Source organism: Aedes albopictus, chromosome 1, assembly GCF_035046485.1.
Source record: "Aedes albopictus strain Foshan chromosome 1, AalbF5, whole genome shotgun sequence".
Taxonomy (NCBI): domain Eukaryota; kingdom Metazoa; phylum Arthropoda; class Insecta; order Diptera; family Culicidae; genus Aedes; species Aedes albopictus.
Window position 1 is genome coordinate 251570414 of NC_085136.1, and position 14984 is coordinate 251585397.

The following is a 14984-nucleotide window of genomic DNA, read 5'->3' on the forward strand; positions in this document are numbered from 1 at the left end:
CATTTTACAGACAACTGTGGGTGGAGCTTACTTGTTATCTATCTACCCACAAATCAGCACATCTACACGATGAAGGGAAACTTCATTCTTACTATGCACTTCACGGTTCCGCAACAATGCTATGATGCCAAATTGCAATGAGATGCAGTGCGTAGTTTCATCAACTTATAGCAGGATCGAGACGCAAAAAATGCTATTCCAGGACTCGAACCTTGAATCTTCGAATCCACAATCTCATGCTCAACCAACTGCACCAAATTTAAACTGATGCAGATGAGACAAAGAAGTATAATGACGTTTAAATCATGGGTAACTTTGTTTTATTTTGTGCTGGCAACTCTGTACAATTTTTAGTATCAACGTGACAAACTTTTGATAATTAGCCAATGAAAACGAATTTCTACACTAAAATGATGTATGGACGAAATGTTCGTAACACATAGGAGCAATAGCTCATAAAATTAGTCACCTAAAACAATGTAAAATTACATGACTTTTACATGAAAAATCGTAAAAATATTGTATTTTTTGGTGATTTTTCAACGAAAATTGTTGAATAACTTTGAAATACGCAATTTAAACACCGTAGTGTCCTCGGCAAAGTTGTAGAGTATTGTTCTAACTATATTTTAACGGTGTTTTCGGTACCTTTTTGGTGCAATTTTCTGGATATTGAAGTACATTTTCGTGAAATTGCTCGAAAAAACACAAAATCGATTTGATACACCTCTAAACCTTTACCAATTTGGCTCAATTTTGGACTGAAGCCTTGTTTTTGCATGTGGATTGATAATTTGATGTGACACGGGTAGGTCAAAAAAAGTGAACAGGTCTACTGCCCAGATTGCGTTGGTGGGGCTGCCACCATAGGTATAGCTGACGCGATATAGAGTTTCTTATTCAATTGTTGGATGCCAGAACAGACTCTGTTTCAGCCGCACCTCCTTGGTGAACATATTCACGGCATGCACTTCCTCAATCTTGCTGAAGTCAAAAGGACATCAGTGCCCAGAATGCACTACCAGCTAAGTGTTGGAAGTTAGGTAGCGTTGAACGCTCGGGTAGCGTCGAACCTTCAGGTACGAGTTTGGAGTGTTGGAGCGAGGTAGATTTGTTGGCGTAGGTATGATGTTATTTAAGAAAATAGTCAAATTGTATATACCTGGAATGAATAAAGAGTGCGACGGTTGCTGATTGAGGTATCAGTCGGCAGCCGTCTAGTTTGATGGAAGTTGTTTTGCGTTCTATTTTCATTGTAATTTAGAAACAGGCATCGACGGAGCTAGTCTCGCTATGGCCTGCGTGGCCATGGTGTACTAGCCTCCAACACTAAGCACACAACACACATTACAAGAACCGCTGCCAAAGTCACGCTGAAAACAGAGGTAAGGGCAAGCAAAACGGTATGCTTCGAGGGTCTCTGTCAGAGAGCCAATGCGAATCCGAGGGGTGCAGCCTGCAGGATCATGATGGCCAAGACAAGAGGTGAAATTGCTCCTACGGAATAGTCTCCAAAGTTGGAGAGGATCATCGAGGGACTCTTTCCGCGTCATAATCCTAATCTTTTGCCTCCTTTCGTAGGATAGCTGGGGATTGGGGCTGGTGATGAGGAGAGGATCACCAATAAGGACGGATGGGATTGTAAAATCCAAATTTTTCGAAAGCTGTCACTATTTATACCCAAAGTTGGTACCAATGCCTTATAATATACCTCAAGCTTGTAGCGTATTATTTGCTTGCAATTATCGCGAAACACATCACAAAGTCTGAAAATAGAACAAGAATGCCTGGCGTGTGAATCCCAAGACCATCAATCTCACATCTATTTCTGAAATTTTAACTAACGCCTTAATGGGGTCGTGATAATCGATTGTCTCCAAAACAAGACATACCACTTTGACCGGTCGAAACCACTCGGCGTCTTATCACATACCTATTCCGCTGCACAAACAACTGACCACATTCTGACCTTATCGGGCACGAGCGCAGAATTCACGCTCTCCAAAGTCGCATATAAGTGACCCGCAAGGTGCACTTCGCCACAGACGGTTTTTCGCTCGGTAACCTTAGGAAAATGTCGCACTCGGTATTTCGGATCATCGCCGCTGTTCTAGCATCATGGGCAAGTCTCACGTCTGCTCAAGATCTCTACTGCACTTCGCCGTCAAAGTTCTACGTTTCCAGAGTAATTGTAAGCTGCTTTGGCTCGGTCGCCTGTTGGATGGATAAATCTAGACATTTCGTTGTTTTTCCTCCCACAGCACAATTGGATCGGTGCCGCCGAGTACTGTCACCTGCTCGGGATGCGAATGGCCGTGATCGACACTGAGGCCAAGCAGAATGAAATCGTCCGATTGATAGAGCATTCGCTGATCTTCAACGTCACCCGGACGGACCTGTGGATTGGTGCAAGCGATCTAGCGCAGGAAGGCACCTTCGTTTGGCTTGAAACCGGCATGGAGATTAGCAAAGGGTACACCAACTGGGGTCGAACTCAGCCGGATAACCAGGGCAGCACTGAACACTGTCTTCACATGTGGTACGAACCGGCCAAGAATTTGACCTGGCATTGGAATGACTGGCACTGCGAGCGGAAACTGGTGGTGGTCTGTGAGAATGTACAGGAAGCAGCTTGGCATCACAAGTGAATAAAGATGTAATTGTAGATATAGATAGTGATGTTCTGAATTCCAAGAGAAATCCTTGAAGAAATCTCTGGATGAATCCTAGCAGGAACTCCTGGAAGAACTTCAAATGGACTCTCTTGAGGAACCCTAGGACGAATTTTCAGAGGAACCCCAGCAAGCGTTCCCAGAGTAATTCTAATAAAATTTCTTGGGGAAATCTTTTGAGAAATCCTCTTGAAATTCATCCAGGAATTAATGTAGAGTTTCAGCTGGGATTTTTTTTTTCAGAAATTGCTCCGATGATTCCTTTAGTGATTTCTTCATACATAGTTTCATCTTGGATTTTTTTTTCTGTATACTTCTACAAATTCTTGCTGGATCTTTTTCCTCCTACCTGCCTGCTGGGATTTCTGAAGCATTTCCACACGGTATTTCTGCAGTTATTAATATTGGCAATCCTTCAGGAAGTCCCCAAGAATTTCCAGCAGAAGAGGATTTCCAGTAAAAATATGTGTGGGAAACTCCCGGTTCGCACTTCAGCGAAAGCACCCGCGAATGAAGAATTCGGATGACACACGCGACGACGAATAGTGATACGTTCACGAGAAATGATTTTATTAATCGCACTGGTTTAATTAGCACACGCGTTTATTCGAATATTAAATGGACTGTATTTTTAGTCACCGACGTGCGATCCAACGATCGCTACCGACACGTTCGATGATCGAAATTAAACTGACTTGGATTACAATTTCTCCTGGTGGAGATGCTGCGAGAGCACATCATCATCTTCTGCTCTTATCCGCTTCATGTACTTTAGAGATGCGGTCACTCAGAGACCGGTCTATATCTTGGCACAGTGGCGCGGAAAGGAATAATCGTATCTAATATATCTAACAATATGAAAAGAGATTTCTGGGAGAATCCCAAGTGGAATTCTGAATGATCCCATCAAGAATAAGTGTAGGAATCTCAGAAATAATTTCTCCAACAGGCAGGCATTCTTGGGGAAATATCTAGTTGAATATTTTGGAGAAATCTTTTGAAAAAAAAAACCCTGCAGAAATCACTGAAGAAACTTTTGCATGAATCCCATTCCTGGAAATCGGGTTTCCTATAAATAATTTCTGAGTGAACTCTTGGAGAAAATCAAGTTGAATTCCAAGAGAAACTTTTGAGGAGGGATCCGTGGAGAAATCTTTGGGGAAATCCGTTTGGAATTTCTTTACAAATTTATACACTAAATTCTGTTTTTACGCGATTTTTTGTTCCTCGTAAAAAAAACCGTGTAAAAAAAGTTTTCAAAGATTGCTCCAGAGGTTTCTTCAAGGATCCCTATACAAATCCTCCCTCCCAGGACTCCTATAAAATTATTATTTTCCTTATGAGAGTTCTCATTAGATTTCTTCAAGGATTATTTTTGAACATTCTCTTGGAATGCCAGCGGAAATTACTGCTAGGATTCCTTCAAATATACCTACTTAGATTTCTTCAGGAATTCGCACTGGGATTTCAAACAATACACTAGTTTACACCCAAGTAACACACTTGTCACCGAAGAGTCACGACGGCGCAGGATTTTGTTGCGCAGAAGTCACTGTGACTTACTTCTAGCAAGTAACTGTTTATTTGTTAGAAGTAAGTCATGGTGACTTCTGCACAACAAAAACTTGCGCCGCCGTGACTCTTCCGTGACAAGTGTGTTACTTGGGCAGCATTTTTGAACTCGGTAAGCTGATGATCATTTTTGGTGTAGAATCATGCCCTGAGTTCGAAAACGCGAAGGAAAAAAATTACAGTGGAGCGGAAATTTTTTCGACTTTCCATACAAGGTTGATGATTTGAAATCGATTTTTGTTCTATTTTTAAGCAACGTCACTCACTTCACACATCTCATTCTCCGTAATCAATGCTCCGATTGAGCTGATTTTTTTACTGTAACTCGCCTACATATGATATGTCAAATAAACGTTGAGAAAGAATTTTTATATTGTTTTTTTCTTATTGAAAAAAATACATTTCTTCAAATATTTTTGGAAATTTGACTAAAATTTAAGAAGATCGTTCCTAAAACTCGCCAATATCTTGAATTTCATCAATCTGACGCAAAACCTGCATTCAGATGATCGAATGGTATTGTACTCAGCTTTTAATTTATGGCAAAAGATTTGTAATTGGTTGAACAAAACTCAAGATATTTGAATTTTAGTAAATTCCATATTTTTAAAAATTGTAAAACTTGATATTAAGCTAAAACTCAAAAACTGCTCTACTTAAAATTTTTTGAAGCACGGTTTCGAAATCAGTGCTAAATTGTACTTCAAAAACTTTGGTCGTTGACAGAAGTTCACGACTTTCGTTTTATTTTGTAAACTAGTAATATCAGCTGGGATATCTCCAGCAATTGCTCTTAGGAGTCCTACAAGTATTTCTGGAGGACTCCCAGAAAAACTTCCTGGTGGACTCCACATAGAATTCCTGAAGCCTTGTAGAAATCCTTGAAAGAATCACAGCAGGAAATTTTGAACAAATATATGAAGGAGTAACAGAGAAAGTGGAACAAAGTGTATTTTATCACAAAGAACACATGAAAATTTTAAAAAATCCCTAAAAAAGTAATAACAAAAACACTATTTTAACCCTTTGAAGCCGGATTTTTTTCCAAACGTTACTATGGAGTTTTTTCTACATTTTTCTGTAGTTTTGGTGATCAATAGCTTAATCAATAACTTCTTTTATTATACAAAGCTACGATTTGTAATTTATTATGTCCAGTAAGTCTTCTGAAAGGTTAATAAACAATATCAGATCAGTCAGGATATTCTAGGTCATCCAAATTGCTCTTGAGTTTAGATCCTAAACTCTATGGGTGTAACGGTAACTTCTTTTTTATACAATGCTACGATTTGTAATCTATCATGTCCGGTATGTCTTCTGATGAAGGTTACAGTGGTTGTTTTTATCAACTAATCTTCATAACAGTAAGGAAGCCCATAATATCCCAAAAATATAATAGGTACAACGCTTATTGTTCCTGTAACTGCTTTGGTAAGTACAGTGGATTATGTAACACTACTTAACGTAGTGGCAAAAGTTATTATCACAAGTGTAGACCTGAAGCTATGGCCTCAGGAGTAGTGTTGTTGATCTGGAATATCTCAAAGCTATCTTGAAATAACTCATGATATGCCAGGGGGATTACATATTACAGTCTGAAGTTTATTGTGAGAATAACTACTGTTACTATCAAGAGCTAAACTTCAGGAAAGTTTGGACGACCCTCAATGTCCCAAAGGTTCATAATAATATAAAGTAGACTTCAGGTAGGTCCAGTCACCGCGATTGATTATGAAACGTTACCCAGTATGTCAGATATAGCTGATGTTACGAGTGTAGACCTGAAGTTTTAAACTCAAAGATAGTTTGGCTGACCTGGATCATTCCTATAGTGTCTCTAAATGACATTTGAGTACTTAGGACTGTGTTCGATACGTTTCGTCTTCGACTCATCAGTACAGAGCAGTGCTACTTACACCGCTAAGCAGACGTAATGTCTAGCAGAGCCTAGTACTCACTTAGTACTTTCTTAGCTCAAGTAAACGACTGTGCGGAAGATCGGGTGGCTTCCAAAATGCACTATGTCATTCTGATGAGATCAAACCCTACTAGACTCTGCTAGACATTACGTCTGCTTAGCGGTGTAAGTAGCACTGCTCTGTACTGATGAGTCGAAGATGAAACGTATCGGATAATGTCCTAAGTAAAATTGGTTATGTGCCCTTGGCAAATTTGGTTTAACCATTTTCTATTCATGACATTTGAGATTTAAAGAGCTTCACGGATCTCAGTAGATTATGTTATGCTATTGTTTATGGTGAAAACACATAAAGTTTTTCTTGTAAATTTGAAGGACTGCATAATAGAACAGTTTGGACAAACTGAATGTCCCAAAGGTTTATAATAAAACAGTAGACTTCAGATTGGTCCAGTAACCACGGATAAATATGCAACGTTACTCAGTATTACAGATATGGCTGATGTTACGAGTGTAGACCTGAAGTCCTGAACTCTAGAGTAGTTAGGCTGACCTGGAATGTCCCAGTAGTGGCTCTAAACGATATTTGCGATTTGAAGAGCTTCGCGGATCCCAGTATGCAATGCTATTATTTGTGGCGAAAATACATAAACTTATTCTTGTAGATTTGAAGGACTTCACTATAGGACAGTTTGGATCACCTAGAACATCCCAGAATATAAAACACCTTTTGATATTCTTGACGAAGGCTAAATGAATACATGTAAACGTAATCCACTTTCAAGTTCAGCTTTTAGAATAACTGGTATATCAATTCGTTTCTCTAAACTTTATGGTGTTCAGGATGTTCCAGGTTATCAATGAAGTCCCAATTACAAAATATTCTCATTTTACTTTAATAGAGGACCCAATTTGCAACAACTTTGACGAACACAGTATTCTGTTTTATCGAATGGGTGAATAAATACAGCCGTTTCTATGTTGGGGTCATATATGAACCCCCCCGGCTCCAAAGGGTTAAGGCAGTACTTCCCAAACTGTGCGCCGTGAACATTTCTCAGGTGCGCCGCAGGCTTTTGTGCCAAAACAAAAATATTTTTTTTATTCTTCAAGACAAGAAACATCTTTAATTCTATTATTGTTTAGGAACACTAGTGTCGCCTCACAGCCCTCCATTATTCTATTTTATAGTCTTGCCCATATAGCCGAGGCGGTAAACGCACGGGTAGTCAGCATGACCATGCTGAGGGTGACGGGTTCGAATCCCGGTCGGTCCAGGATCTTTTCGTAAAGGAAATTTCCTTGACTTCCTTGGGCATAGAGTATCTTCGTGCCTGCCACACGATATACACATGCAAAATGGTCATTGGCAGAGGAAGCTCTCAGTTAATAACTGTGGAAGTGCTCATAGAACACTAAGCTGAGAAGCAGGCTTTGTCCCAATGAGGACGTTACGCCAAGAAGAAGAAGAAGTCTTGCCTATTTGAAAGTCACTCAAAGAGGTTTTATTTCTGTCAAATTTTTGTTAAAAATACATACCAAAATCTGCGGATATTCCATAATTGTCATTATAGATTTCCTCATAAAACTGGCAGTCAGTGAAAAACATTGTCGGACAAAAGACGAAAACAAACAACAAAGAAGGCGCAGCGATTACTCTTTATCCCAACCGGTAACAGATAATGACATGATATTATTTTTTTGATGCAGACAAAACGGAAGCTGAATTTGTTGCGTACTTTTCAACTCGTGAATAATCGATTATTACTAATCCAAAATCAAACCAGTTTGGCGATAGAGGATTGCCGTGTTTACCGTCTCAAAGTTATCGCTCGAAAATCACAATGCAAGGCATAAAAATCTCTGAACTCGTGGTGTCCGATGTTTATCCTATTTTTTTCAAGTTGGGACAAACTAATGTCACATTTGGTGGATTGTCGCAACATATGCAGGTTGCGACATCGTCATTATTGTTGGGCGATGGTTGAATTTTGATTCACTGCTTGCAATACAAAGAAAATGTTCCAAGGACCTTTTTGCAGTTTTTTCCATAATCATTACTTCAATCTCCCCGTCTTCATGCTGTCTCGAGCGTTTCACTACGACATTTTTACTAACATCACTATCGTAAAACAATTCTGAGTCGATTTCGTACATGATCCTGAAAACTTCTATTTTAAGTTTCGCCCTTCTTGTACAAAATGGAAAAATGACGTTTCAGCCAGTGACAGTGACCACAGATTCGAAACAATCAATTTTAATATTTATTTTTCCTCAAATTTGACAAACTAGTTTATTAAAATTGTAACAAATTTGGATGTTTTGTATTGCAACACATTTTCTTTTTAAATAGAACTGCATTTAAAGATTATTTCATTCTAAGCAATAATTATATTGAAGTTTTATTTATGCTATTTGTATTTGAAATTTTGAACTGAATGTGTTCGGCGTTGAATCAGAGTTTTACTTGGTGAATTTTTGGACAGGCAAAGATAAGCAAATGAATTCGATAACTCTTAACATTTCGGCATTATTTTGATGCCGATGTTTCATTGCATAGAAGAATGATTTGACGAAACAACGTACAGTGGCGTTTCGGTTTTATCACTAGTCGTTTTAATCACTACTCGCTCAAATTCACGGTTTTCTGTTCGATTATATCACGATTTTCATTTCATTTTTATCACACTTGTTTTAAAACATTCCGAAATCAATATAAAATCAATACAGCATTGTCCAGTCCACCAAAACAGTTAAAAAAAATATAAGCTACGACGTATATATTTTGCAGCGAAACTATTTTGGATAAAAAATTTACATTTATTGCTCGTTTCGCTAAATTCACGATTTCGTTTATATCACGGTAAAATTTTTTTTTGACCGTGATAAAACCGAAAAACCACTGTACTTGTTTTGATATCCCATGAGCTTGCATTGAAAAATCCTCCGCTGCCTCGGTCCTCCGTGTCTACACACTTAGTTTTGTTTGCCGAATGTCAGCAAAATAATTGCCGAGATTTGCACAGCCGAGTACTCAGCAATCATCTCGGCAAAAGTTCAAGTTGCTGAGCGATCGGCAATCTTACATTTTAATGAAATGTCAAATGTTGCTGAAATACTCGGCAAATATTTTGCTGATTAATCGGCAAAAAATCAAAACAAAACACGGATTGCTGATTAATCAGTAAACTTAAACTTGTAATACATTTCCGAATAATGAAATTCTTTTTAAATCAATTATAACTAATGACAAGACAGTTACCTGAAATTCAACAACGTTTATTTGTCACTGAATCAAATTAATCTTCATTCTGCTACATAATTCGTCGCATGCATTTCATTGATTGTGATGCTGTAGTTCATCAAAAAGGTTTCCGGCAAGGCTTCTGCAACAAAAATTGAAAATCTGTTAATGTGCACTCACGCAGCACAACACTAAATCTGACCATCTTTTATTGATGCTTAAAGATTCTACGCTCACTGGAACACGGAAGTTCAACGTAAAATCGCTTATAATCTTAACTAAAACTTTGCTAAGCAGGAGGCAGGCACTCTCGGGAAACACTTGGAAACAAGATGGTGACGATGGAGAGTGCATTCGAGTGACAGCTGCCTTACTGATTGTCAGCAAAACGTAATGCATTTACCGAAATCTCGTCAAACGCAATTGCTGATTCCGGCAAAATCAATGATTACCGAATAGTTCAGTAAAGTTTATTTCCGAATTTCGGTATACGATGACCTTTTTTTCGTATTTTCAGTAAATATTTTTACCGAGTATCAGCATAAGTAATTTAAATTACTGATCAATCAGCAAAATCTCAATTTGCCGTTCAGTCTCGGCATTTTTTATTGCCGAGCTCGAGAAACGGATTTAAGTGTGTACATTCTCTTCGCCATTCAGGTGCACGTCGAAGTGCTGATTCCACCTTTCGATCACCTCACGTTTGTCCGTCAGGAGGCTTGCGGCACGTAGCCTTTGCGAGATGCGTTGAGCTTCTGGTAAAACGTACATGTTTCTTGTGAACGGCACAGCAGTTCCATTTCTTCGCACTCCGCTTCTTCCAGGGGGCGCTTTTTCTCCCGGAAGAGACGGGTCTGCTGCTTTCGCTTCTGTCTGTACCGCTCCACATTCTGTCGGGTCCCATGCTGCAGCATTACCGCCCGCGCTGCGTTCTTCTCCTCCAGAACAGCCCTGAATTCCTCGTCGAACCAATCGTTTCGTCGACTGCGACTCCGTTCTACGTACCCGATAGTGCTCTCGGCTACGTTGTTGATGGCTGCTTTCACTGTACTCCAGCTGTCCTCTAGAGGAGCCACATTGAGCACACCTTCGTCGCAACGCTGGCTCGAGATTCTGCGCTTATGCGGTGGCGACATCCGGTTGCTTCAGTCGCTCTAGATCGTGCCGGGCGGTCGTCGGTACTGTACATTGTTAATAACAGAGAGTTTTGGGCGCAGTTTAACCATCACCAGGTAGTGATCAGAGTGGATATTAGCGCCACGAAAGGTTCTGACGTCGATAATGTCGGAGAAGTGCCGTCCATCAATCAAAACGTGGTCGATTTGCGATTCCTTTTGTTGTGGTGATCACCAGGTGTAACGATACGGGAGGCTGTGCTGGAAGAAGGTGCTAAATAAAATTATACCAAATACCTGCTGAAACAGACTGAGACCATTGCTTGTCCCACATTTGACATCCTGACCCCGCCTCCCTCCTTCTGCATGCACTAAGCGCGACATACCTCATGGATGGACCCTTAACGAAAACTTGAACAGTCATTAACGGTAAAGCTGGCAGGATAGCAGTTGGCTCATGATACAGTTTCGTTGAATCACAGAAAACAACATTAGAATCAATCAGCAAACTAATGCCATTAGCTTTTAATTCCCATTTGCTATGACGACCGCCCGTCATGTAAATCCGTGTCTCCCTAATGCACATCAAACGTAAGCAAATCTGGATCACGAAACTCATAAACAGCCCCTCATTGGCACCACACGTGTGAATCCTCTCCAAAAACCACTAAAAACCCTTTTCAACGACATACCGCAGTTTTAACGATACACCCTCAAGCAGTAGTAGTCATATGTAAGTTTAAAATTACCATCATTCTCGGATCAAATGCCGCCCCAGTAACAGTCCGTGTCAGGACCCATAACCGGGAGACGAAATGCTGAACGACGGCGTCCGTGCCAAGGAAATTAGCTTTATGACAGCCTTCTTTCTGGTCGGTGAGATGTGTTCAGTATTGTCTGAAAAACATACCAACATCTGCTACTAGAGTTAGAAGAGGGCACTATCAGTAGTGTGTGGAGCACCCGATCTGTCGTCACTTGGAGTATTTGCTTGAACTGTAGAGTAGGTGTCCAACTGTGCGTGTGGCCCGTGTGGGATGGATTCTCGGGGACAGTCATTGTCGTAAAAATTAACACCACTCACACGGTGTGGTGCTGCTCTGATGCCATTTCCCAGATGCTAGATCACACGAAAATAGGAATATATGATGCGTGCTGGGGAGAAAAGTTGTTCTCTTGGAACGGGTAGAACTGGAAAATTGCCAAATGATGAACCGCATGTCGTTTCGTTTCTATGGCCTGCCTACAACAACACAACACTCCATCGTCTGCTAATCTCATCGTCAACCCTCTCTCAGGTTTAACGACCTGTTCTAGAGAACATGGTCGAGTAAGTTGCGGTGGTGAAGGCAGGAATGGGTTCTGGCAGTCGTTTGGAGAGGAGAAAATGTTGCCCAATGACTAGATTATTAGGTTTGGTAGGTTGACTTACTTGTTAAAGTGAAAATTCGACTGCGTTTTGCCTGATCCGAAACTGTTGTTTCAGTTTTGTGCGCTACTGATGGTGCAGGGGGTAAAGGTGAAGGATCCTGGGCGATTTCCCGCCATCACTTTTATCTATGATCAAGTCAAATCTCTGCCGCCATGAGACTCTGCTGCGATGTACTGCTGGGTTTCAAACTATCGCTTGATTGCAGTTTTCGTTCACGTCCCTGCGTAGAGTGCATTCTTAAACAGTGTATTCTACAAGCTGGAACTTTTTTACTTTGGATATATTGTATTCAAATCAAATGGTAATCAAAGACCAATATAGGGGAAAGGGGACGGGCCAATTACCTTGGATTAACTCAGCAGAGGATACTTGGGTTGATTCCAGCCTCCAACATCGGATGATGAAATTTTCTCCAATCACACAGAAAGTCCGTGTACCATAGTGTCTTCAATTGGGTGGTTTCTTCGAATCGGTATGTTTTAGCATTTGCACTACAACTCGCGGCGGTTGGCTTCAAAAACTACATTTATTTAAAAAACGTTCGGTACCATGCAAAACCCGGTTTATTTGACTTAGACACTACTTTAATTTGGACTTAACATTACGCACTAACACAACTTAAAAGTAACGAATTAAAATGACCGTGGGTCTACCGCCCATGCTGTCCGGTTGTCTTGTTGATCTACACCGAAGTTCGGTCCGGCTCGTTCAGCCAGTCTGCCCTCCGGAGATGAGATGCGATGTTATCGCTGGCAAGAGAACTCTCACCGCTCTTATCAGGCTTATGTTGCCTCCTTATCACTCCCGTTGTACTAGGAAGAAGAGCAAATGTTTTACGGATTGATCATCTCAAGGATCAGTATCTCTGATATAGATATGTAGAAAAATCAGTGGTTTCCAATCTATGGTGCGGACCTAAACTGATAGAAGGAAGAGCATTTTTTTGTACGGGATATTTCCTAAACCAGATCTCATCTCATCTCATTTTTCATCTCATCTCGCATCTCTCATCTTTCATCTCGCATCTCTCATTTCGTCTCATCTCTCATCTCATCTCTTATCGCATCTTTCACCTCATCTCTAACCTCCTCTTTCATCTCATTTCTAATACCATCTTTCATACCATCTCTCATCCCATCTTTCATCTCTCAGCTCTCACCTCTCATCTCTCATCCCTCATCTCTCATCTCTCATCTCTCATCTCTCATCTCTCATCTCTCATCTTTCATCTCTCATCTCTCATCTCTCATCTCTCATCTCTCATCTCTCATCTCTCATCTCTCATCTCTCATCTCTCATCTCTCATCTCTCATCTCTAATCTCTAATCTTCAATCTCTCATCTCTCATCTCTCATCTCTTATCTCATCTCTCATCTCTCAACTCATCTCTCATCTTTCATCTCATCTCTTATCTCATTTCTCATCTCATCTCTCAATACATCTCGCATCATATCTCATTTCTCATCTCACCCCTCGTCTCATCTCTCATCTTGTAACTACCTTCGGACGCTCCACACATCCTGTGGTATCGGCGTCCGTACGCCCAGGCCAGCTCACCTTCTTAGGTTCCTCAGGGTCGGCATTGACCGGGGAAGACTCGACTACCCTATACTTACCTGCCAACTATATTCACCAAGCGAACAAGGGAAGGCCAGAACACTGCTAGGGAATTTGCTCTCTCGCTTTTAGGGTTTAAGGACATATATGAGCGAATCCAAAGATGGCCGTCGCAATGGCTGCCTAGCAAATACCGAAAGCACGGATCTCGTCATCTAAACAACAAACAGAGCTGAAAAAGCAATGAGTAGCCTTGCTCACTCGTGATAAACATTGAGTAGCTTTTTAGTTTTCCAGCGTTTTGTGGATGACGAGATCGGTGCTCTTAAAAATACGAGGCAAAAATGCACCTGGACGCTCTCCCATTTCACCTTAAAAGATATGAGTTGAGTCTTATCTACTGTATCTACTGTATTCTCTAATTTTGTCTGTATAGGTGTGGGTTAGTTTTATGGTTACAAATTCACATTTGGTTTCGTTGGGGCCCTTTTACTGCTCGGTGGTGGTGGAGGAAGGGAGGAGATGGAGTCGGACGTACCTGATGAACCATGCGGTGTTCGCGTCATGCTGCTTCGGAACGTTGAGAAACCGGCGCTTCGCTGGTAGAAGAGGGGGGGGGGGGGGGGGTCGGTACCTGGCGTAAGAATCGACGGCTGGCATTGGCGAAGCCGTAGCGTTGAGAGACCGACGCGTCCCTGGATGCTGCCTGGTTGATCGGCGTTTGCCGGCCACGGGTATCAAAGGGGTTAAATACCGACGGTGGAATCGTTGGATGCCTTCACACCGCCTGGCGGATGGTACCGCATGGAGATGTGTGTCGTGTTTCGTAGGGTAGAGGCTACGCTCCTGAACCGTCCAGGGGTTTGTTCGTCCAGATACCAGGAACGGTTCCACTTCACTTTAGCGCACTCTAACTTGGGATGTATTGTTCACTTCCCGAAAGCCGGATAGAAATCACGCACTGTCCACTTATTTGCCGAGCCGAACTTGTTGTACGTGTGGTTGGCACCCGATCCTGGACTTCAATCCCCTCCCCAAAAAACGCATCGTTCGATCCTTACCTCCTTTCTCTCCAAAATCCTCCTTTCCATCCTCCCCTTCCCATCGTTCCTCCATTCCCTTCCTCCAGATACTCCCTGCGGATTTGGTGTTGTTGCATTATAAATTTGCTTCCGTTTTCGATGCATTTTTGAATTTAACTTTTCAGAGGTTCTCAACCTTTTTTTTTGTTTTTTTTTTACTCAATCTAACATTACTAAAAATATTCTAAGGTTTTTATTTACATTTTTTTAAATACTTTTTTCTAACAATAGGTATAGGATTACTAACACATACATATAAGATTTTTTTTAACAATACAAATTATCTACTAAAACAAATAACTAGCATGGCCTGACGTTCCATTGCTGCCGATGTTGTCGGTAACAATCTCATCTCTTATCTCATCTCCTCATTTCTCATCTCATCTCATGTC

At 41.0% G+C, this 14984-nt stretch overlaps 2 protein-coding genes across 2 annotated transcripts in view; one reads left to right on the forward strand and one right to left on the reverse strand.

Annotated features, from left to right (window-relative positions):
• Positions 1-14984, reverse strand: part of LOC109400406 (polypyrimidine tract-binding protein 2) — a 1522650-nt gene that overhangs the window by 1478518 nt on the left and 29148 nt on the right. The gene's annotated exons all lie outside the window — the stretch shown is intronic.
• Positions 2014-2668, forward strand: LOC115259586 (perlucin-like). Its single transcript, XM_029860305.2, has 2 exons — positions 2014-2191; positions 2262-2668. The coding sequence occupies exons 1-2, from the start codon at positions 2075-2077 to the stop codon at positions 2646-2648; spliced, it is 504 nt and encodes a 167-aa protein (XP_029716165.2). The 5' UTR covers positions 2014-2074; the 3' UTR covers positions 2649-2668.